This window comes from Capra hircus, chromosome 8, assembly GCF_001704415.2.
Source record: "Capra hircus breed San Clemente chromosome 8, ASM170441v1, whole genome shotgun sequence".
Lineage (NCBI taxonomy): Eukaryota > Metazoa > Chordata > Mammalia > Artiodactyla > Bovidae > Capra > Capra hircus.
In genome coordinates, this window is record NC_030815.1 from 52,054,727 (window position 1) to 52,078,505 (window position 23,779).

Genomic DNA, 23,779 nt, shown 5'->3' on the forward strand with positions numbered 1-23,779 from the left:
ACATGTAAAAAAATGAAATTAGAACACTTGCTAACACCATACACAAAGATAAACTCAAAATGGATTAAAGACCTAAATGTAAAACTAGAAACTATAAAACTCTTAGAGGAAAACATAGGCAGAATACTCAATGACCTAAATCAAAGCAAGATCCTCTATGACCCACCTCCTAGAGTAATGGAAATAAAAACAAAAGTAAACAAGTGGGACCTGATTAAACTTAAAAGCTTTTGCACAGCAAAGGAAACTATAAGCAAGGTGAAAAGACAATCTTCAGAAAGGGAGGAAATAATAGCAAATGAAACAACTGACAAAGGATTAATTTCCAAAATATACAAGCAGCTCATACAACTCAATACCAGAAATACAAACAACCCAATCAAAAAGTGGGAAAAAAAAAGACCTAACAGACATTTCTCCAAAGAAGATATACAGATGGCTAACAAACACATGAAAAGATGCTCAACATCGTTCATTATTAGAGAAATGCAAATCAAAACTACAATGAGATATCACTTCACACCGGTCAGAATGGCAATCATCAAAAAGGCTACAAACAATAAGTCCTGGAGAGGGTGTGGAGAAAAGGGAACTCTCTTGCACTGTTGGTAGGAATATAAATTGATACAGCCACTATGGAAGACAATACGGAGATTCCTTAAAAAACTAGGCATAAAACCACCATTTGACCCAGCAATCCCACTCCTAGGCATATACCCTGGGGAAACCATAATTGAAAGAGACACATATATACCATTGTTCATTGCAGCACTATTTACAATAGCTAGAACATGGAAGCAACCTAGATGTCCATTGACAGATGAATGGATAAAGAAGTTCTGGTACATATACACAATGAAATATTACTCAGCCATAAAAAGGAATGCATTTGAATCAGTTCTAATGAAATGGATGAACCTAGAACCTATTATACAGAGTGAAATGAGTCAGAAAGAGAAAGACAGATACTGTATTCTAACGCATATATACAGAATCTAGAAAAATGGTACTGAAAATATTTACAGGGAAACATTGGAGAAACAGACGTAGAGAATAGTCATATGGACATAGGGAGAGGGGAGAAGAGGGTGAGATATATGGAAAGAGTAACATATTACATATTACCATATGTAAAATGATAGCCAGCGGGAATTTGCTGTATGGCTCAGGAAATCAAACACGGACTCTGTATCAACCTAGATGGGTGGGATGGTGAGGGAGATGGAAGGGAGTTTCCAAAGGGAGGAGATTTATGTATATCTATGGTTGACTCATGTTGAGGTTTGACAGAAAAAAGCAAAATTCTTTAAAGCAATTATCCTTTGATACAATATAAATTGAAAAAAGAAGATTGGGGCTAGATATTAGGGATAGAAACAGGAATAAGAAATGCTTCCACATTTATAGAGCTTACAGTCTATTGGGGAAGTCAAACCAAAATAATACAATAAATAGATAATTACAAGTTATAATAAGTGAAATAAAAAGGGTAGAAAATGAAAGGTAGGGAACATGATTTTCCTATGGTTCAATGATGGGCTTAGAGAGTGAAATTTAAGCTTTGATCATGAAAGAAGAAGAGTCAGCCATAGGAACAACAATAAAAAAGCACTAGACTCAGAGTAGCGTATGCAATGTCCCTGAGCTGGGAAACTTGAATTATCCCAGAACTCAACCAGTGCTGGTGTGGCTGGAACCCAGTCTTCAGACGGCAGAGAGGTACAGGAGGAAGTTTGGGAAGAAGACAGGACTTCTAGGCAAGAGGAAAACTGGGCTCTTAGGTTATAGAGCAAGAAAATGGTAGACCAGGGATTTGAACCAAGGTCATAGTAGTCCCCAAGTCCCCTATACTAGTGGTACACAAAGTGGATTCCATAGCTCAGTAATGTCACTGTTACTGGGAGAACTTGCTGGAAATGCTCATTCGTGACCCACCCCAGGAACTCCAGTTCCAGAGCCTAGTAATCTGTTTTAACAAGATTGATATCCACTACCTTCATGAAGATCAAAGACACCTTAAATTCTCCACTCCTCTCATTTGCATCTTTCTCACAGTCCAATCAGGATTACTCCTTTAAGCGACCTAATCATTTGCACGCAGGACTGGTCCTTTAGCATGCGGCACCCACTGCTTATCTTACATCATGTAGTCCTGCCAGGCCTGCAGGTTCACTCAGTTGAGCTCTGCTGTGCACTTTGCTTAAACTTCTTCTCTCTGTTGCAGGACAATTCGCCCCAACAGTGCAGTGCGCTCCATCTACAAAGCTTCGGGCTGCTCCGACAACCCCAACCATCACGTCAACTACCTGGAGCATGTAGTCGTGCGCATCACCATCACCCACCCCAGGAGGGGAGACCTGGCCATCTACCTGACCTCACCCTCAGGAACCAGGTCCCAGCTTTTGGCCAACAGGTACAGTCATGGCCCCTGACCATCAGTGAGCACTCAGCTGCTCATTAAGCTGGAAAAAGAATGAAGAATCAGCAGTTCTTCTCCTTTTTCTTTTCTTTTTTGACTTTTTACAAAGTTGAAGATTGTGCATGTACAAATATTATAAAATCATGATTTTGTATATAATTTTTAAATATTACTTTCCGTTAACAGTTTTTACAAAATATGGACTCTATTCCCTGTGTGGTTACAATACATCCATGAGCCTGTCTTATACCCAATAATTTGTACCTCCCACTCCGCCACCTGTATATCACCTCTCCCAACCCCATCCACTAATTTTGTCTCTATATCTGTCTGCTACTTTTTTGTTATATTCACTAGTTTATTGTAGTTTTAAATTCCACATGTAAGATATACAGTGTTTGTCTTTCTCTGACTTATTTCACTTAGTATAATGCTCTCCAAGTTCATCCATGTTGCTGCAAATGACAAAAACTGTTTTTATGCCTGAGTAGTATTCCATGCATATATGTATGTATGTGTGTATCTATATAGAGATGTATGTATATATAGATATATGTGCTCAATCGTAGCTTACTCTTTGCAACCCCATGGACTATAGCCCACCAGACTCCTCTGTCCATGGAATTTTCCAGGCAAGAATATTGGAGTGGGTTGCCATTTCCTTCTCCAATATATATGTATACATACACATACACACAGACACACACACACACTCTTATACCACAGCTTCTTTATTCATTCATCTTTCAATGGACACTTAGGTTGCTTCCATATCTCAGCTGTTGTAAATAATCTGCTATGCACATTGGGGTCTGCTTATCTTCTTGAATAACAACATGATTAAAAAATAGGCAGAAGAACTGAACAGACATTTTTCCAAAGAGGAAATGTAGATGGCCAACAGGTACGTGAAAAGATGCTCAACGTCACTAATCATCAGGAGAAATGCAAATCAAAACCACAATGAGTTATCACCTGACACCTGTCAGAATTGCTATCATTAAAAAGAATACAAACAACAAATGTTGGCAAGGATGTGGGGTAAAAGAAATTCTTGTACACTGTTGGTGGGAATCTCAATTGGTGCAGCAACTGGAAAACAGTATGGAAGGTCTTCAAAAAACTAAAAATAGAACTACCATATGACCTAGCAATTCCACTCCTGGGTGTAGATTTAAATAAAAAAAAAAAAGAAAATTAAAAATATACAGCTATTCTTTAATTTCTTACTACTCTAAGAACTTCAGTGAGGGGTGCCACATAGATGTCATGATGAGATGGTCATAGCTCTCACTGCCCACACATAAATAGAGTAATGAGCTGCCTAGAATCTATTGGCATGAAACAGTGTAACACTTTAGATGTGTATAATATTAAAAGGATGCCACAGAAAAGTTAAAGGCCACCTGTTGTTCTTTATCCTATAAAAGAAATGCAGAACACTGACTCTTTAGGCCTCTGAGATGGTATTCCTGGCCCCTAAATGTCTGCTGGCATTTGTTGCAGATTGACTGAATGCTCTTGCCTGAGCACTTTCCAAAGTTAAAGGAAATTCTATTTGTTTTAAAAAAGATTTTGGCATATTTTTTTCTACAAAGATTCAGTTAGTAAATGTTTCAAGCTTTGCAGGTCATGTGTCTGTTACCACTCCTCAACTCTGCCATTAGAGTGCAAAAGTCATTGTAAACAACATAAATGAATGTGCATGGCTGTGTTCCAATAAATCTTTATTTATACAAACAGGCCAAGGGCCAGATTTAGTTTGAGGGCCGGCATTAGTTTCCTAACCACTATTTAAAGGTTGGCCCTTTAGTCTTTATGGGCCAAGGGAACACTCACTTTCTCTTTGTAGCTTCTTCCATTCTCTCCACTCCCTTCAAACATTTCTCCAGCAGGTAATTGTATTTCCAGGATCCTGTTGAAAGGCCAGAATGTTCTAGCACAAGTCTTTTGCTCCATTGGCTTTTTGAGTAGTTGGGATCATGGGTGGGAGATACTTGTCAGCAAGTGGGACCAGATGGGGAAAGGCGAGGTTTTCTTATACACCCCATTCCCATTATGGTTCCAAACTACAAGCCACAGTGAGAAGCCTAAAAGTTTCTTTAATTTGATGTTTTACTTCAAGAGGAACATTTAATAGGAGCAAAAATCTTACTGTCAAAGGCCTATACAGTCCAAATGAAAGTCAAACTTTTATGTCGACAAGGCCACCTGTCCACATGCCAGGTGTCTGCGGCAGTAGTGATCTCTGGTAGGACACTGACAACAGCCCAGACGAGCTGAGGGGCCAAGTCCAGTGCAGGCCTGCAGAGCCGAAAGTGAGACTGAGGAACTCTCAGTGGCTTTTCAAAATCTCCAAATTCATCTGCTGTAGGACAGTAAGAAAAAGAGAAAGCAAGAACATTTCTAGAGTCTCTCATTGCATTTTATTTCTGTTCTTGGAAGTCTTCTTGTGTTCGTCCCTAAAACCTAACAGCCTTCATTAGAGCATGAGGTAACCTGGGCTTCATATTCTATGAAGTGAAACTTTGCCAGGATCAGTATATGCAGCTGTGAGAAACTGAAGGATGCTTTGGCATCTAGTCGCTGGACATGCCCTCCTCCCTGTGCAGTCAGGGATCGCAGCTGCTGCCAGGTCTTGCTACTACCTGCCTGAGGCTTCTCTTCAGCAAGCGAGGCCTTCGGATGCACAATTCTATGATTAAGGGACATCATGCCAGTTGTTGTTACTGAAGCCAGGGAAGACCTTGTTCTTGATTTCTTTTTTCTTTTCTTGACTGCTGTTCATGTGCATTGAATTTGGAGTATCCAGGTGACCCCAATGAAGTACAAAGGTTGGCTTCACACATGTGTAACTTTTCTCCCTGGAGCCCTCTCCATTGTAGAAAAACCGTCCACCCACAGTTGTTTTCTTGGAAAAGTCAGTCCCTTCAGCCTTTCTGGGATCTTCTGCGTATTTCAATATTTCTTGTTGGCTTCCCTGGAAATGACTTCAGTGAGGAAACTTGTGAGCAGAGGAGCAAAAGATTCCAAGACAGGCATTTGGTGAATTACAGTGTCACTGGCTCCAGTTCCTCGTGAATTCTTCAACAGCAGGCATCCGCTTTACTCTTTGCAAAGTGCTGAGCCCCAAAGTGCTGCCTGACTTGTGTCAAAGAAAAGTAACAGGCATTTCCGATGCTCGGTGACCCATCCTATGGTTCCCTTTAGTCTGTCCCACAGGGGCCCCCTGGGAATAAGGTCTGCATGCAGAGTACATCTTCTTGGTCCAGAGCATTTCTTTAAGTGCTGCTCTTTTGTCTCTTCCATCTCAGAGCTGAAAATAAGTAGCCACCCCCCCCAAAAATGGCAGATAAAACGGAGTGGAGGGAGGAGACTGGAGATAAGGGATGTAAAAGGATGTCATGAATTCATTTGCCCACAGTTCCCCAAAACACTGCTATGAACATCTGACCTTTTAAATGTAAAACAGCTGCACTTGGTCCCCAAACCAGTCTGGCCACCTTCCAGGGCCTGGCTCCCCCATGCTTTTTGTCCTTGACACTAGTAGAATCCTTCCTACTGAGGTAGCTAAGGCAAGATGGTTTCTTTTAGCATTTTTTTCCTTCTGGCATATTCCAAAACTTTAATTTTATAAGAGGAAATCTCTCTTCAGAACTTCCCAGGCTCTGACCTCCTGGCAAAGAGGCCTCTGTGTCCTCTCACCTTGGCCCTGTTTCAAAGCACACTCCCAGGAGTGGGATCTGAGGGCAAGAAGCATCAACAAGGGATGGGCAGGTGGTGAGGGGAAGGTCTGCTTTGCTCCTGGTGGCCTTCAAGTTGGCCTGCTGGCCTGGGCACTATACCTGTCCTCAAGGAAAAGGTGACCAGGTCAGGGTTTAGAAGGAATTTATGTGTCAGAGATTTTTTAAATTGAAGTGTAGTTGATTCACAATGTTGTGTTAATTTCTGCTGTACACAACAGTGATTCAGTTATATATACACACACACATATGTACACATTCTTTTTTATATTCTTTTCCATTATGTTTTATCATAGGATATTGCATATAGTTCCTTATGCTATACAGTTGGACTTTGTCATTTATCCATTCCATATGTAATAGTTTGCATCTGCTAATCCCAAATCCCCCTTTCCACTGGGCAGTCTATGTCTATTTCTGTTGCATAGATAGGTTCATTTTTGTCATATTTTAGACTCCACATATAAGTATATCGTACGGTATCTGCCTTTCTCTTTGTGACTTAACTTCACTTAGTATGATAATCTCTAGGTCCATCCATGTTGCTGCAAATGACATCATTTTGCTCTTCTTCACGGCTGACTGGGCTTCCACTGTATATATGTACCACAGCTTCTTGACTCATTCATCTGGCAATGGACATACAGGTTTTTCCCATGTCTTGGCAATTGTGGATAGTGGTGCTACAAGCATAGGGATGTGCATGATCTTTTTGAAGTATAGTTTTTTTCTGGATATAACTGTAGTTTTTTCCAGGCATGGAATTGCTAGATCATATTGTAATTGTATTTTTAGTTTCAGGAGCCTGCATACTGTTTTCCACAGTGGCTGTATGAACTTGCATTCCCACCAATAGTATACGGGGGTTCCCTTTTCTCCACACACTCTGTAGCATTTATTTTAGACTTTTTAATGATGGCCGTTCTGAGTGATGTGAGGTGATAACCTCATTGTTGTTTAGCTTCGCATTTCTCTATTAGTGATGGTAAGCATCTTTTCATCTGCCTGTTGGCCATCTGTATGTCTTCTTTGGAGAAATGTCTATTTAGGTCTTCTATCCATTTTTCAATTAGGTTGTTTTTTGTTGTTGTTGAATTTATGAGCTGTTAACATATGTTGGAAATTAAGCCCTTTTGGTCACATCATTTGCAAATATTTTCTCCCATTCTGTAGGTTGTCTTTTCATTTTGTTTATAGTTTCCTTTCCTGTGCAAAAGCTTGTAAATTTGACTAGGTCCCATTTGTTTATTTTTATTTCTACTGCCATGGGAGACTGACCTAAGAAAACATTGGTATGGTTTATGTCAGAGAATGTTTTGCCTATGTTCTCTTCTAGGAATTTTATGATGTCACATCTTATGTTTAAGTCTTTAGGCCATTTTGAGTTTATTTCTGTGTATGATGAGAGGATGTGTTATAACTTCATTGATTTTTACATGCAGTTGTCCAGCTTTTCCAATCCCACTTGTGGAAGAGATTTTTTTTTCCATTGTATATTTTTGCCTCTTTTGTCAAAGATTAATTGACTGTAGATGTGTGGGTTTATTTTCTGGGCTCTCTATTCTAGTCTGTTGATACATATGTCTGTTTTTGTGCCTATACTACACTGTTTTGATTACTGTAGTTTTGTAGTATTGTCTGAAGTCTGGAAGGGTTATGCCTTCTGCCTTGTTCTTTTTCTCTTTGGCATTTCAGGGCCTTTTATGGTTCCATACAAATTTTAGGATTATTTGTTCCGGTTCTGTGAAAAAAATATCATGGGTAATTTGATAGAAAGTGAAGTCATTCAGTTGTGTCTGAGTCTTTGCATACCCATGGACTATAGGCCGCCAGCTCCTCTACCCATGCAATTCTCCAGGCAAGGATACTGGAGTGGGTAGCCATTCCATTCTCCAGGAGAATCGTCCCAACTCAGGGTTCTAACCCCGGTCTCCTGCATTGCGGGCAGATTCTTTGCTGTCTGAGCCACCATTTGATTGGGACCATATAAAACCTGTAGATTGCTTTGGAGAATATGGTCATTTTAACAATATTAATTCTTCTAATCCAAAAGGTGGGATATCTTTCTATTTCTTTGACTCATCTTCAATTCCCTTTATTAATGTTTTATAATTCTCAGTATTTGAGTCTTTTACCTCCTTGGTCAAGTTTATTCCTAAGTATTTTATTTGTGTGTCAGAGATTATTATTGGGGACAATAAGTAGTTCCCTTATTAGACACTCATCTTTCTTCCAGAGAAGTCAGTATTTCTGAGGAGGACCATGTAAAACAAAGAACACTGTGCAGTTAAAAGACAGGAATCCTGAAAGGCTTAGAACACAAAGTTTTCCTCGTGGGGTCATCTGGGATGAAGAGTTAGAGCTCTGGTGGCTGAGTCATCCCTATTTGACCTCTCCTGTTTGTCCATGAGGCACGACTCTTGACAGTGGACTGGGCATTGGCCTCTGTGAGAAGGATGGATACTGAGGTCCAGCTCAGACTCAGAATCCAAGGCTCACTCAGTAGCATCTCCCCTTAATGATGATATGCATCTCCCCTTAACTAGACATGCAGACGAGGAGAATAAGCTAGGAAGGAAGCTGAGGGGACAGCAACCCTCCTCCCTTATTACCTTCATTTTGGTATTGACAAAACCCGTGTCCTAGTCTTGGGACCAGAAACTGCTATCCATAACGGTAAATTCCAAAAACAAAGAGGCCACGGTTAGCATTCCAAAAGTCCTTACTTTCCTCGACATTTCAGAAAGGAGTGTCTGCAGTGTTGCTCAGCCCTTCATCATGGAAATTCCTCAGGAACGGATTTTTTTGCAGTCGCTGAACATGTTGCCCTTGTGGGCCGTCTGGAGCCCCTCAGTGCCTCCCCATCCTGGCTGCTGGGCACTTGCTAGAGCTCCTGTGGAGAACAGCTGTTCCAGGAAGCAGGGTTTACCCGAGCATCTGCAGGTGCTGAGCCCTGGAAGGCACTCGGCAGCCTTCACAGCTAGTCCAACTAGAGCTGCGTGCCCCATCAGCCCAGCAGGCAAGCCCTGGCACCACCCTTAGCAGGTCAGGTGGAGGATTTAGTGGGTTGACAGAGCCATCTCGGAGTGGACAGTTAGTGCCTTCTCTTCCCTTTGTTTCCTCCTGCCCTCCCACCCTCTGTTCCTCCTCCTGGCCTGTCCACCCTGCCTAACAAAAAATCAAACCAAATAATCAGCACAAATGCTTTACTTCTAGGGAGACCGTGGGGATCTGGCATGAGTAGGGGAACCTAGGTGGGCTTAGATCCCTTTATGATAGATACAAGAGCAACTATATTTCATCATTGTTGCACTGAGCTTCTTTTTATTTTTTAAATTTATTTTTAATTGGAAGATAATTGCTTTACAATGTTGTGTTGATTTCTGCTGTGCAACAGTGTGAGTCAGCCATGTGTATACATATATGCCCTCCTTCTTGAGCCCCCTTCCCACCACCGTATCCCACCCCTCTAGGCCATCACAGAGCACTGAGCTGGGCTCCGTGTGCTCTACAGCTGCTTCCCACTAGCTATCTCTTTTACACATGGTAGCGTAGGAATGTCAGTGCTCCTCTCTCAATTCATCCCGCCCTCTCCTTCCCCGCTGTGTCCACAAGTCCATTCCTAAAGCAACTTTAGATGCTACCCCTTATATGACCACATGTTCAACTTCTGCCTACAAATTTTCCAACAGAAAGCCTGTCCCATCACATTCTTCCTTCAACTGCATTTGTCACAATTATAAAAACCTTGCTTTTTTTCTTCCCTAAATACCCGCAATACTTTCTTCAACTCATTGAGTTTTAGACTTAGTTTAGCTAGATTGGCTCTCTGTTCTAGATTTTGGCCTCTGACTGAAAGCTGAAACTTTGCCTTTCTTTCTAAATTTGATTACAGATGTGTATCTCTGGTTCTAATTATGGTCTTAAGTGGAAAGAAGGTATACTTTCTCATCTGCACAACCTATAGTTTCTACAATTAACTGTGTTTAACTGTTGTGTTTCTACCTGAATATTTTTGTCACTGCCCAAATGTTCAATGACTGACTACTGACATTTTGCAAAGTCATGCTATATAAATGCAGGTATGACTTGCCAAAATTACACTTTTGCTGTGGAAGTTTCACATTACACAAGGCCTCACCATGAGAAAAAGCTTCTTTCTTTATTCAAAAGACAGTACAGCCTTTGGAGTTAGAGCTGGGGTGATCTTGATGTCACCCGTTTTTATGTTCAACTTTGGAAAAGTGATTTTTTTCATCTAGAAAACAGACGTAGTTGTATCTGCCTCACAAGTCTGTTACAAGTAGTAAATAAGATAATACAGTAAGCTCCTAGTATAGTAAGCACTTGTAAGTGCGAACCCTTATTCACACAGTGCTTTTCAAAACACCTTGCAAATGACTATCACACAGAGATGACTGGATCCTTCTCCCACAGAGACTGATTCTAAAGGTCCGGGAGAGGCTCATGGATCTGCGTTTCTCATAAGCTCACAGGTGATGCTGAAGCTTCCTGACCTGTCTGCAGATCACGTTTTTAAATAGCACTGATTTAAAAGATCACCCAGCTTTTTCAAACACATTCTTCTTATTTTCATGTCACCAAAAGACTTGTGAGCAATATGCTGCTGGGTGCTGTGAAAGTCACTTACAAAGGCATTTATAATGTAAACCAGATATTTAGATAAAGTGAAAAGTGAAAGTGAAGATGCTCAGTTGTGTCCGACTCTTTGCAACCCCGTGGACTGTAGCCCACCAGGCTCCTCCAGCCATGGGATTCTCCAGGCAAGAATACCGGAGTGGGGTGCCATTTCCTTCTCCAGGGGATCTTCCTGACCCAGGGATCAAACCCAGGTCTCCCGCATTGCAGGCAGACACTTTAACTCTGAGCCACCAGGGAAGCCACATTTAGATAAAGCCTACTATTAAAGAATAAATCTTCAAGATGATTAAGTGAGTACTTATTTACAAGTACTTATCATGTACCCACAAGGATGAATGCCTTTCGGGGTTGGTAAGTTAGTAATAGTGTACATGTTGAAAGTTTATTTTGAAACTCGTGTTTTCAGGTATTCCAAACTTCTAGAACCAGTACCTTTCTCTCGACGTTTCTTAAATGATTTAGGAGAGAGCAAAAAACTTAATAGTGTGTTTTAAATACCCTATTTCATAAGCAAATTGTTTAAAACTTACGAAAGGCAAACATCTAAAGAAAATCAAAAGTTCAGTTTCAACTGAGCCAAATAAGTGCTTTACGCATTCTATCAGCTTTATGTTAAATTGTGATGAAACACTAAAAAAAAAAAAAGAAAAGAAAAAAGAGAACTTCCCAAAATATTCGATTAATGTCTAATTCTGTAGTGAACACAAACACCGTCTAGGAAGTCGTGGATAATTCTGAAATTAATATCCATTTACATTTGGGAAATAATAATATGATAACACATAGCTGTCAGTAGTTATAAAATGTCTTATTATGTAGTTGCCATAACATTATAGAAGTACGTGGTAGCCCTGACACCTTGACTGACTCTTTTATAGCCCTGAAGCCTTGACTGACTCTTTTAAGTGAAAGGGGAGGAAAAAAGCTTCCAGTAATTATATGAGTTATTTCCTGAGTTAAGTAACCCTCAAAAGGATGTACTACATTTAATGGCAGTCCTTTCTACCAGGTTTCATCCAAGCAATTTATTTGAAAGCCGCTCACAGGGATAGGGCTGTGGGGCACCGTTTTAATAACTGGCTACATAATTTGTGCCACCGCATGTGTATATCATTTCAGCGAGCACATGATTATGAAGTCAAATTGGCAGAACAGGGTTTCACTGCAATAGGAGATATGGACACGGGCATGGAGTTAATCTAGTCCAGCTTTCAGCACACTGGCCTTGCTTTATTAACATTTGATCCACACTAATAATGCCGACATGTGTCTGTTTTCTTCACTGTTGGCAGAGCACAGACATTCAGACAGAGCACTGGACCTCTTAGCTGATAAACAACCACACAATTAGAATCTCTATAGTGGTGTCCAGTGGTTTGACACTTGGTTTGAGCAAGTATATTCTTTGCAACACGAATCTCATCTGCTACCTACGTTACCTTTTGTTATATGCAGACAACACAAGGTTTTTAAACAGCACAGTACTAAAGATAGGGAATAGATTAAGTATTGAATTGGAATAAAAATAAAAGGGTGGGATTAGAAAAGTCACTGCCCAGCTAGTTGAAACAACAGCAATCAGTGTCTATTTCTCTCCTCATCAACTCTTTTAGCAAAACGCAGTGATCGTGTTTGGCTGCATTTTAATTCCTCTCCTCAACTTTTATGTCCACATGAAATTAATGAGCATTCCAGCCCTGCATAAAATGAAGAGACCAGGGTGGGAACCATTTAGCCAGAGAGACAAAGCCCGTTTATATTTGGGCTTTAAGACACTTTTGTGAGTAGTGAATTATGGACAGTTCTTCTGGGTACTAGTTTACATTTAATTTTCATTCCAAATGTGATTTTTAAATGATTGATAGCAGTGGAATGATTTTCAAAGTTGGAGAGGAAAGGGTGTAAGGGAAGAAACGTAGGGTCTGCTAATCCAGCAGTCAAATAACTGCCCCGTGAGTAATTAAGAGTTGGCTGAGGTTGTGGAAACAAGGCTGCCCCTCATGTGATGGCAGCCTCCAGTCTCCTTTGTAGTTCCTGGACCCGAGGCAGTGAGCCAAGTGTTCTGTCTAAACTGTTTGGGAATTGCTTTTAGGTTCAGCACTCTTGGAAAGGTATTCCGTGACAAGTTGTTGTTTCAGTGCCCTCAAATGGCACAACAGCCTCAATGAACTGGAACCTAAATTGGAACTGAGAAGGGCTGAGAAGTGGTTCTAGACCAATTTTCTGCCTCCATCCATTTCTGTGTCAACATGTTCGCTTCAGTAACGTCTCTCAGGCAGGAAGGGTTATTTGAAAACATTCCTTCTTCTCTACCTGTGTGTCTCCATTGCAGCCAACACACACTTTCTGGGTTTTGCATGAAGGACTCAATATGTAAGTCAGTTGTTTAATGGCCCAGCAATTTCTTCCTGGCCAAGTCCAGTTTCAAGCATCAACTTGTAAAACAAGCCCTATGGTGATAGGGCATGCATTGTAGGATCTCCTGGATGTATGTACCACCCACGATCTGTTGAAGATCATTTACAATGGAAAGACACTCATGTAAGGAACCACCATTTCCATCTCTGTTAGCATGAGGGAAAGCTGCCTGCTCCAACAAGGTCCTCGTTGAAATGCCACACCCCTCTGTACAGATAGTGTACAGATATTATAAAAAAAGGTCTCCTTCATTATGAATGGAGGCAGTGATTTTCAAAACTTATATGAAGAAGTCACAAAACACATATGAATATTCGAAAGATCTGTAATGTTCTCTAGCAAAGACATCTGTTCAACTTTAACTCAGCCTTCTCAATTTTCTGGACATGGGACACTGAGAATGCTGCTAAAATATTTTTTTCTTCTTTCAAGAGCTCAGGAACATGTAACAGGTGATTTTCCTGTTTATTGTTCTTCTCCAAGTGTCAGCCACTTACCTTACACAGTCCCTATTTACACCATCCAACCCTTCTGTTTGAGAAGCCAGCTGATATTTTAGAGGGAGCCTCAAACACATTTATATAACACACACACACACACAAAAAGAAAATCAGAGTTGTTATGTATTAGTTACAATGAGATTAAACTGGTTTTTAGAACGGCATATTTTTCTCCCAATGGGAAGAACCACAAGTTCAAATTAGAGCCACCAGTTTCCTTGGTGAACATGAAATTAAAGCAAGGAGAGTTAAATAGCTATCAGGATCCAGTTGTCATGACTTTTGTATTTATCTGCTCTGAAGGATAGATAATATCCTAGTAACTGGATATGGTTCAAGCAGAAAAAGATTTCATACAGGGAATTAGGAACTTAGAAAATTATTGGACAGATTGGAAGGACAGAATCTAGGCTGCAGTTCCAGGCATGACTTCCTGAACTGGATAATATTAATGGGCATGGTCTTTTCATTTAGGGGTAATTTCCATATAATCCACTTTCAATGTAAATAATTGCATAAGTTTTGATAAATATATACTTGCATAACTATACATTAGTTTCAAGATATAAAACTATTCCTCCACTCCCAAAACTTCTATCATGCCCCTGCCTCCTCCCTCCTGGCCTGTGGCAACCACTGATCTGTTTCTGTTTAAGTAGTGTTTTCTATAATGTCATATGCAATTGAATCAGAGAGTACATAATCTTTTGTGTCTGACTTTTTCCACTTAGCTTATTGCCTTTGAAATTCATTCATGTTGTTGCAGTTATTAATCGTTCAAATTTGTATTATGAGGTAGTGTTTCCTTGTATGAATATAGCATAATTTATTTATGCATTCCCCAGATGATGAACATCTGAGTTGCTGATAGTTTTTGACAATTATGAATAATGCTGCTGTGAACATTCATGTGGAGTTCTTTGTGTGGACACATGTCTTTACTCCTCTTGGGAGGATAGCTTAGTCATATGGTAAGAGCTGCCTAACTGTTGTCCAGAGCAGCTGCACCATTTTGCCTATCTATCTGCAGTGGAAGAAAGCTTCAGTTGCTCCACATCTGCAGCTCTTGGTACTACCAGGCCTGTGGGTAGAGTTTTAGCCTTGGTTCCCTGATACCCACGTCATTATCCCTCCCAGATTTGTTACTGCATGGCAAGTCCCATGCCTGTTTCCCAATAATTGTGTGTGTGTGTATTTGGGTCTACTAATCGGTGATGCCTAGGATGAAGACAGTCTCCAGTACTGAACTGAACATGTGATGGATACAGGGAGGTCATTGATCATGGTCTTGACTGGACCCTCACTGGATTTTAAACAACACACAAAACAATGTTTTATGGCTCTCTCTCAGGCTTTTTGATCATTCCATGGAAGGATTTAAAAATTGGGAATTCATGACCATTCATTGCTGGGGAGAACAAGCTGCTGGTGACTGGATTCTGGAAGTTTATGACACTCCCTCTCAGCTGAGGAACTTCAAGACTCCAGGTAAGAACTCTCTTAATATAATTTGATTTACTGTACAGAAAAACGGTGTATATTCTGGCCAATAAATGTGTTTCACATTCATATATCAATGTGAATCCTTTATCATATGATTCTATGCCTTGAGTTGTCCTCCTGTACTCCAATTCTTGAGATTACCATTAGAAAAGTAATAATTTAGGAAAAGAATTCAAGAAAAGACCTTTAAATATAAAGACAAGATAAAACATGACAGCTATTGATTGATATTTCAGAATTATGATCCATGTCTCTAACCACCTTCCATTACTTTATCAAAAAACAAGCCAGCCTTGTCCACGTGCAGTGGGTTAAATTGCATAGTTGTAAGATCAGACAGGTTTCCTTCAATATCTTTTTTCTGAGTTTGCTTTAAATTTAATTTTCAGTGCAGACAAGACCTTGAGCTTGGCCTATGCCAGCTAAACTGGTTGCCACTAAAGAAAATGAGTGATAGCATTCTGCCCTGCATGAGACCAAGAGCTAAGTAAAGAGCAAACTTTCCTGATTTGTGAAACATGGTGATGAATGATGTCAACAGAATTCTTTTCAGGTCATCTCAGGCTGTGTTGCCACACATGGCCTGTTTCCCTCTTCCTGCTGATGTATGAACCTTATTTGTAACATAAAATAAGGAAAAGTACAAATGCAGCGTGAGATGGGAGACTGAACAGTTTTTCGCAGCACCCTGTGTTCAATACCAGTAAGCCAAGTCTATGCCCCAACCAGTAATGCTGAAGAAGCGGAAGTTGAATATTTCTATGAAGACCTACAAGACCTTCTAGAACTAACACCCGAAAAAGATGTTCTTTTCATTACAGGGACTGGAATGCAAAAGTAGGAAGTGAAGAGATACCTAGAGTAACAGGCAAATTTGGCCTTGCAGTACAAAATGAAGCAAGGCAAAGGCTAACAGAGTTGTGCTAAGAGAACGCACTGGTCATAGCAAACACCCTCTTCCAACAACACAAGAGATGACTCTACACATGGGCCTCACCAGATGGTCAATACCAAATCAGATTGATTATATTCTTTGCAGTCAGAGATGGAGAAGCTCTATACAGTCAGCAAAACCACCACCAGGAGCTGACTGTGGCTCAGACCATGAACTCCTTATTGCCAAATTCAGACTTAAATTGAAGAAAGTAGGAAAAACCACTAGGCCATTCAGGTATGACCTAAATCAAATCCCTTATGATTATTGGTGGAAGTGACAAATAGATTCAAGGGATTAGATCTGATAGAGTACCTGAAGAACTATAGATTGAGGTTCGTGACATTGTACAGGAGGCAGTGTTCAAGACCATCCCCAAGAAAAAGAAATGCAAAAAGGCAAAATGGTTGTCTGAAGAGGCCTTACAAATAGCTGAGAAAAGAAAAGAAGCAAAAGGCAAAGAAGAAAAGGAAAGATACACCCATTTGAATGCAGAGTTCCAAAGAATAGCAAGGAGAGATAAGAAAGCCTTCCTCAGTGATCAAAGCAAAGAAATAGAGGAAAACAATAGACTGGAAAAGACCTGAGATCTCTTCAAGAAAATTAGAGATACCAAGGAACATTTCATGCAAAGATGGGCACAGTAAAGGATAGAAATGGTATGGACCTAACAGAAGCAGAAGATATTAAGAGGTGGTAAGAATCCACAGAAGAACTATACAAAAAAGATCTTCACGACCCAGATAATCACAATAGTGTGATCACTCACCTTGAGCCAGACATCCTGGAATGCGAAGTCAAATGGGCCTTAGGAAGCATCACTGCAAACAAAGCTAATGGAGGTGATGGAATCCCAGTTGAGCTATTTCAAACCCTAGAAGATGATGCTGTGAAAGTGCTGCACTCCATATGCCAGCAAATTTGGAAAACTCAGCAGTGGCCACAGGACTGGAAAAGGTCAGTTTTTATTCCAATCCCAAAGAAAGGCAATGCCAAAGAATGTTCAAACTACCACACAATTGCACTCATCTCACACACTAGCAAAGTAATTCTCCAAGCCAGGCTTCAACAGTGCGTGAACTTCCAGATGCTCAAGCTGGTTTTAGAAAAGGCAGAGGAACCAGAGCTCAAATTGCCAACATCCACTGGATCATCGAAAAAGCAAGAGAGTTCCAGAAAAACATCAAATTCTGTTTTATTGACTGCACCAAAGCCTTTGACTGTGTGGATCATGACAAACTGTGGAAAATTGTGAAAGAGATGGGAATACCAGATCACCTGACCTGCCTCCTGCAAAACCTGTAAGCAGGTCAAGAGGCAACAGTTAGAACTGGACATGGAACAACACACTGGTTCCAAACCAGGAAAGGAGTACGTCAAGGCTGTATATTGTCGCCCTGCTTATTTAATTTATAATGCAGAGTACATCATGAGGAATGCCAGGCTGGATGAAACACAAACTGGAATCAAGATTGCTGGGAGAAATATCAATAACCTCAGATATGCAGATAACACCACCCTTATGGCAGAAAGCAAAGAACTAAAGAGCTTCTTGATGAAAGTGGAAGAAAAGAGTGAAAAAGCTGACTTAAAACTCAACATTCAGAAAGCTAAGATCATGACATCTGGTCCCATCACTTCATGGCAAATAGATGGGAAACAATGGAAACAGTGAGAGACTTTATTTTCTGGAGCTGCAGAATCACTGCAGATGGTGACTGCAGCCATGAAATTAAAAGGCACTTCCTGCTCCTTGGAAGAAAAGCTATGACCAACCTAGACAATATACTAAAAAGCAGAGACATTACTTTGCCAACAAAGGTCTGTGTAGTCAAAGCTATGGTTTTTCTAGTAGTCATGTATGAATATGAGTTGGACTATAAAGAAAGCTGAACACCGAAGAATTGATGCTTTTGAACTGTGGTATTGGAGAATACTCTAGAGAGTCCCCTGGACTGCAAAGAGATCCAACCAGTCCATCCTAAAAGAAATCAGTCCCGAATATTCATTGGAAGGACTGATGCTGAAGCTGAAACTCTAATACTTTGGCCACCTGATACAAAGAACTGACTCATTTGAAAAGACCCTGATGCTGGGAAAGATTGAAGGCGGGAGGAGAAGGGGACGACAAAGGATGAGATAGTTGGATGGCATCACCAACTCAATGGACATGAGTTTGAGTAACCTCTGGGAATTGGTGATGGATAGGGAAGCCTGGTGTGTGCAGTCCATGGGATCGCAGAGTCAGACATGACTGAATGACTGAACTTTGTTGCCTGTGGTGGAGCCCTGAGTAGTACTTGCCTAGTAACAGATGCTCTCTCTGTTTGATAACTACCCAAGTTCCCGCCCAGCTGCGGCCACATCTTCCATCATCTAATAAGTTGTTGCCTCTTAATCCTTTGTCTAGTCCATCTGCAGAAGAACAAGGCTTGAGAGCCATTATAGGACTGGTGTACAATTCTAAGTCCTCTTTTGATCGGAACAGATTAACCCAAGCATTCTGTAGTTAACTGTAATGGTATATATCATTTGGGTACCATGGGTTGTATAGGACAAAAGAAGCAATCAGTAAAGTGAAGAGTGAAGTGTACATCTTTTTTTATTTGTTTTTAATTTATTATTTATTTTACTCTGTTGGATCTTAGTGGAGTATGCAGGATCTTTAGCTGCAGCATGTGGAATCAAATCCAGGCCCCCTGCATTGAGAGCGCAGAGTCTTAGCCACTGGACCACCAAGGCAGTCCCCCCGATGCATACATTTGCCACACTTTTGCCACACCAGTCAGGGGAAGTTGTTCATTCTGAGAGATCCATTTTTAGGGCACACAGTGTAGCCATCTCTTTTCCTTTATTCCATGATGTGGTTTATCTGTGTTGCCACAGTGGTCCCAGACTCAGCGGATTCAAAACCATCATGGTAGCAAGGTCACAATGAATCAGGATAAAAGTTTTGTGAAAGCATATCTGAGCCCAGCACACCTCCAGCAGCCACCATATATGTAATAATTGCCAAGGTCTGACTCAGAAATCAGATGTTTGTCAACAAGGCAGGGGTGGTAGAAAACATCTGAATAAACTAGATCCTAGTTACTGGAAAGCTTTCACTTGTTCCTAATCTCAGTTCCCAGGACCTTCCCCTCTCCTTCCCTCTTCTCTTCAAACCATGCTTCTTGCTCATGCCGTGGAGATGCACTGTGTCAGGGCACTCAGGGGCAATAGCAGGCATGGCAGCTGGACTGGGCTGCCCTGACCAAAGGGCAGCTCCCACTGGATCCATCAGCATGTGTCACTCTTACGTCTCAAGAGATCTAAGCGAAATAAACACTGTCTGGATGTGGCAGTTGTGTACCAAGAAAGGTGCAGCCTACAGACATGAGGGGTGCATTATCTATTGAGAATTTGAGGCAGTTATGTATAAAAGTAACTCTTTAATATCACCATTCTAATGCATCTCAGTGATAAAATGCTCCTCCCCACAAGCAGACTGCCCCTGGGGGCACACTGATGACAGACCTGGGGTTTGCATGCACAGGTGTGAGGCTATTAATCTCTCTCTGCCCTCAAGGAGTTCAGAGTCTGTCCAGAGTTTATTGTGATTACCTGTGTTAAAAGGTCTCTGCAGTAGCTCTGATCATCTAGAGCTGTCTATTTCGTATCATTGACTTCTCCTTATACTGTTTAAATGTTTAACCCCAGTCACCTCCAGTCATCTTAAGAGATGTTCCTTTGTGCCAGAAGAGATACCCTAATGCTATATAACCTGGGGTCAGAAGGCTTTAATAGAAACACATGGTCTTCAGGTATCCTTTCTTCAACTAACCTTTCAGGTCAGGATTAGATGCAATTTTGAAAAGGGACTTTCACTTTTTTCTGTCTCTGTCATTGTTACTATGGCATACAGTCCTCCAATTAATGTGCGATTTCTTTAGTAATTCAGTTGCAGATGTAGACTCTTCTAGCCCAATTAAATAGTAGAATCATTCCCAAATATATGTATATGGCTCCAAACTGAGTTTACATTTATTTATTTTTTCTTCCCACTTATTATTAAAACATAGTAAGGTTTTTGGAGGATTTTTTTCTTATTTTTGTTCCATTGCATATTAAATCTATCTTTGATTTTTACCTTTGGCAGATTGCATTTGAGTGTTAGCAAACAGAATGGATTTTCTCTTATTCTGCATTTATATTGCTATTTCTTCACAAGTTATTGCCATTTCCACTGCAAAATCTCCTACAGAATTTAGCAAATGGAAAAAGTAGTAGGGGAGGAAAAAGATGACAGCCCAAATATGGCAGCATTTGATGTGAATTGCGGCAGAGATCCTAAGGAAATAAAATTACATAATAAGTGAAAAATAAAAAGATAAATTGCCCAGCAAGGGTATCCCCAGAGGGCTTATGATGTACTTCAGAAATGGGACCAAGGGAAATAATCAGTTATGAGTCAGCACTCTCTAAACACTTACAAGGGTAAATTTTTAGATCCAAGATGATCTTAAGTTAAATGGACCAGGTTTTAGAGTGACTGATGGATTGGGTTTCCCATACTGTCTTTGTATCATGTGCTCCAATTATGCACTTGAGAGATGCTGTAAGGAAAAGAGGTTCTCTTTTTGCATTGCCACCTAAAGGCAGTCAGATAGGTCATTAATTTCAGGCAGTCATTCATTTCTTGACAGCACTTAATGTCTACCACTTGAAATCCTGAGACTGAATAACACCCTAATTAAGATTAGCATAGTCATTAACAAGTGAGTCCAAAGAAAAGCTGTCAGAGGGCAAACCAAATAGAAACCAGCCTGCTGGTCCAGTGCAAATGTCAGAAAACAATGAATGTGGTCCAGAATACATTTATTTTTAAACTTCATATTCTTATACTCCCAGAAATGACCAGGAAGACAGAATTATGTAACAGTTTAAGAATGTACAGCATGCTTGGGGCTGGTGCATGGGGATGACCCACAGAGATGTTATGGGGAGGGAGGTGGGAGGGGGGTTCATGTTTGGGAACGCATGTAAGAATTAAAGATTTTAAAATTAAAAAAATAAAAAAGTAAGATTTGGATACAGATTTTTTTTTAATTGAGGGGTAATTGACATATTAGTTTTAGTTGTACAATTTTATATTTGTATATATTGCAAAACAATAACCACAATAAGTCTAGTGAACACCCATCACCTCACATAATTTCTTTCCTGTGATGAGACCTTTTCAGATACACTGTTTTAATGACTTTGTTGTATACAATACATTATTATTAAATATACTCAACCAATCTGTACCTTATATCCCCAGGACTTAATAATTTTTAACTGGAAGTTTGTACCATTTGATCTCTTTCATCTATTTCATCCACTCCTATACACCTCCTGCCTCTGGCAACCACCAGTCTGTTCCGTGTATCTGTGTTCAATCTTCTATTTTTTAAATTTTTTTAAGACTCCATATATAAGAGATCATATAGTATCTGTCATTTTCTATCTGACTTCACTTAGCAAGGTCCACCCATGTTTTCCCAAGTGGAAAGATTCCCTTTTATGGCCAAGTATTATCTATATACATTTATATGTGTCTATATTTGTGTGTGTGTATATCCATTCATCTATCATTGGACATGTGGGCTGCCTTCTTTTTTAGGCTATCTAAATAATACTGCAGTGAACATGTGGGTACATATAACTTTTAAGAGATTTTTTTTTTTCCCCAGAAGTGGAATTTCTGGACCACATGGTAGTTCTATTTTTTAATTTTTTGAGGAAATCCCATAATTTTTCCAGAGTGGCTGAAAATTTACATTCCCACCAAGAGTGCATAAGGATTACCTTTTCTCCACTTCCTCACCAATATTTGCTATTTCTTGTCTTTTTGATAATAGCCATTCTAACAGGTGTAAAATAATAGCTTTCATTGTGGTTTTAATTTGCATTTCTTGGATGATTAGTGATGAGCACCTCTTCATGCTGGCCATCTGTATGTACTCTTTTGAAAAATGTTTATTTAGATCCTCTTCCCACGTTTTAATCAGATTACTTTTCTGCTGTTGAGTTGTATGAGATTTTTATATGTTTTGGATATTTGCCCTTTATCAGATATATGATTTGCAAATATTTTCCACAAGTTACATTTTCATTTAATGAATGATCTCCTTTGCTGTGCAGAAGCTCTATAGTTTGATATAGTCCCATGTGTTTATTTTTGCATTTGTTCCCTTTGCTTTTGTTGTCAAATACAAAAAATAATTCCCAAGATCAGTGTCAAGGAGTGTGCCACTGGTTTCCTTCCAGAAGGTCTTACATTCAGATCTTTAAGCCATTACAAGTTAGTTTTTGTGCATGGTGTTAGATAGCAGTCCAGTTTTTCTAACGGTTTGTTGAAGACTACCTTTTCTCTATTGCATCAATGTATTCCTTTCTCCTTTGTCATAAATTGACTATATACATGTGCGTCTCTGTTTCATTCATTTATCTGTTTTTATGTCAATACCATTACAATTTGATTGTTATACCTTTGTAATATAGTTTGAAATCAGGGAGCATGATAACTCCAGCTTTGTTCTTTCTCAAGATTGCTTTGGCTCTTTTGGGTCTTTGGGTTCCATAAAAATTTTAGGATTCTTTGTTCTATTTCTGTGAAAAATGCCTTTTGAATTTTCCTAAGGATTACACTGAATCTGTAGATTGCTTTAGGTAGTAGGGACATTTTCATAATATTTCTATAATTCATTAACATGGAATATCTTTCCATTTATTCATGTCAATTTATCAATTTCTTACAGTTTCCAATGTACAGATATCTCACCTTCTTGGTTATATTTATTCCTAGGTATTTTGTTCTTTTGATGCAATTGTAAATAGGATTGCTTTCTCTGATAGTCTCATTTGTGTAAAGAAATGCAACAGATTTTTGTACATCAATTTTGTATCTTGAAACTTCTTTGACTTTGTTGCTTGGTTCTAAGTTTTCTGGTAGAGTCTTTAGGGGTTTCTATATGTAATATGTCATCTACAAATGTTTTACTTCTTCCTCTCTAACTTATATGCCTTTTCTTTTTCTTGCCTACATCCTTGTTCCTGATCTTTACTATGTTGACAAATGTTCCCTCTAGAACCACTTTGTCGAAAGTCTTTTTCATAAATGGATGTTGAATTCTGTCAATGCTTTTTTGCATATTGAGATAATTATGAGTTTTAAGCCTTCATTTTGTTGCTGTGGAAAATGAGAGTGATTGATTCTCAGATGTTGAAACAAGCTTTCATCCCTGAAATCCCATTTGATTATGATGTATTTATTATCCTTCTAATGTATTGATGTATTCAGTTTGCTAATATTTTGTTAAGGATTTTTGCATCTATATTTACATCTAGTTTTGATATCAGAGTAACATGTATGCTCAACTCAGTCACATCCTATTCTTTGCGACCACATGGACTATAGCCCTTCAGGCTCCTATGGCCATAGAATTTTTCAGGCAAGAATACTGAGTGGATTGCCATTTTTTACTCAAGGGAATCTTCCCAACCCAGTGATCAAACCCTTGGCAGGCAGATTCTTTACCACTGTGCCCCCTGGGAACCCATCGGAGTAATAATACTG

At 39.8% G+C, this 23,779-nt stretch overlaps 1 protein-coding gene across 3 annotated transcripts in view; it reads left to right on the forward strand.

Annotated features, from left to right (window-relative positions):
• Positions 1-23,779, forward strand: part of PCSK5 (proprotein convertase subtilisin/kexin type 5) — a 505,527-nt gene that overhangs the window by 301,100 nt on the left and 180,648 nt on the right. For all 3 annotated transcript variants that reach the window (XM_005683789.3, XM_013965990.2, XM_005683788.3), the window contains exons 12-13: positions 2,225-2,413; positions 15,094-15,230. In XM_005683789.3, the coding sequence (XP_005683846.1) occupies positions 2,225-2,413; positions 15,094-15,230 (326 nt within the window). The remainder of the gene's footprint in view (positions 1-2,224; positions 2,414-15,093; positions 15,231-23,779) is intronic.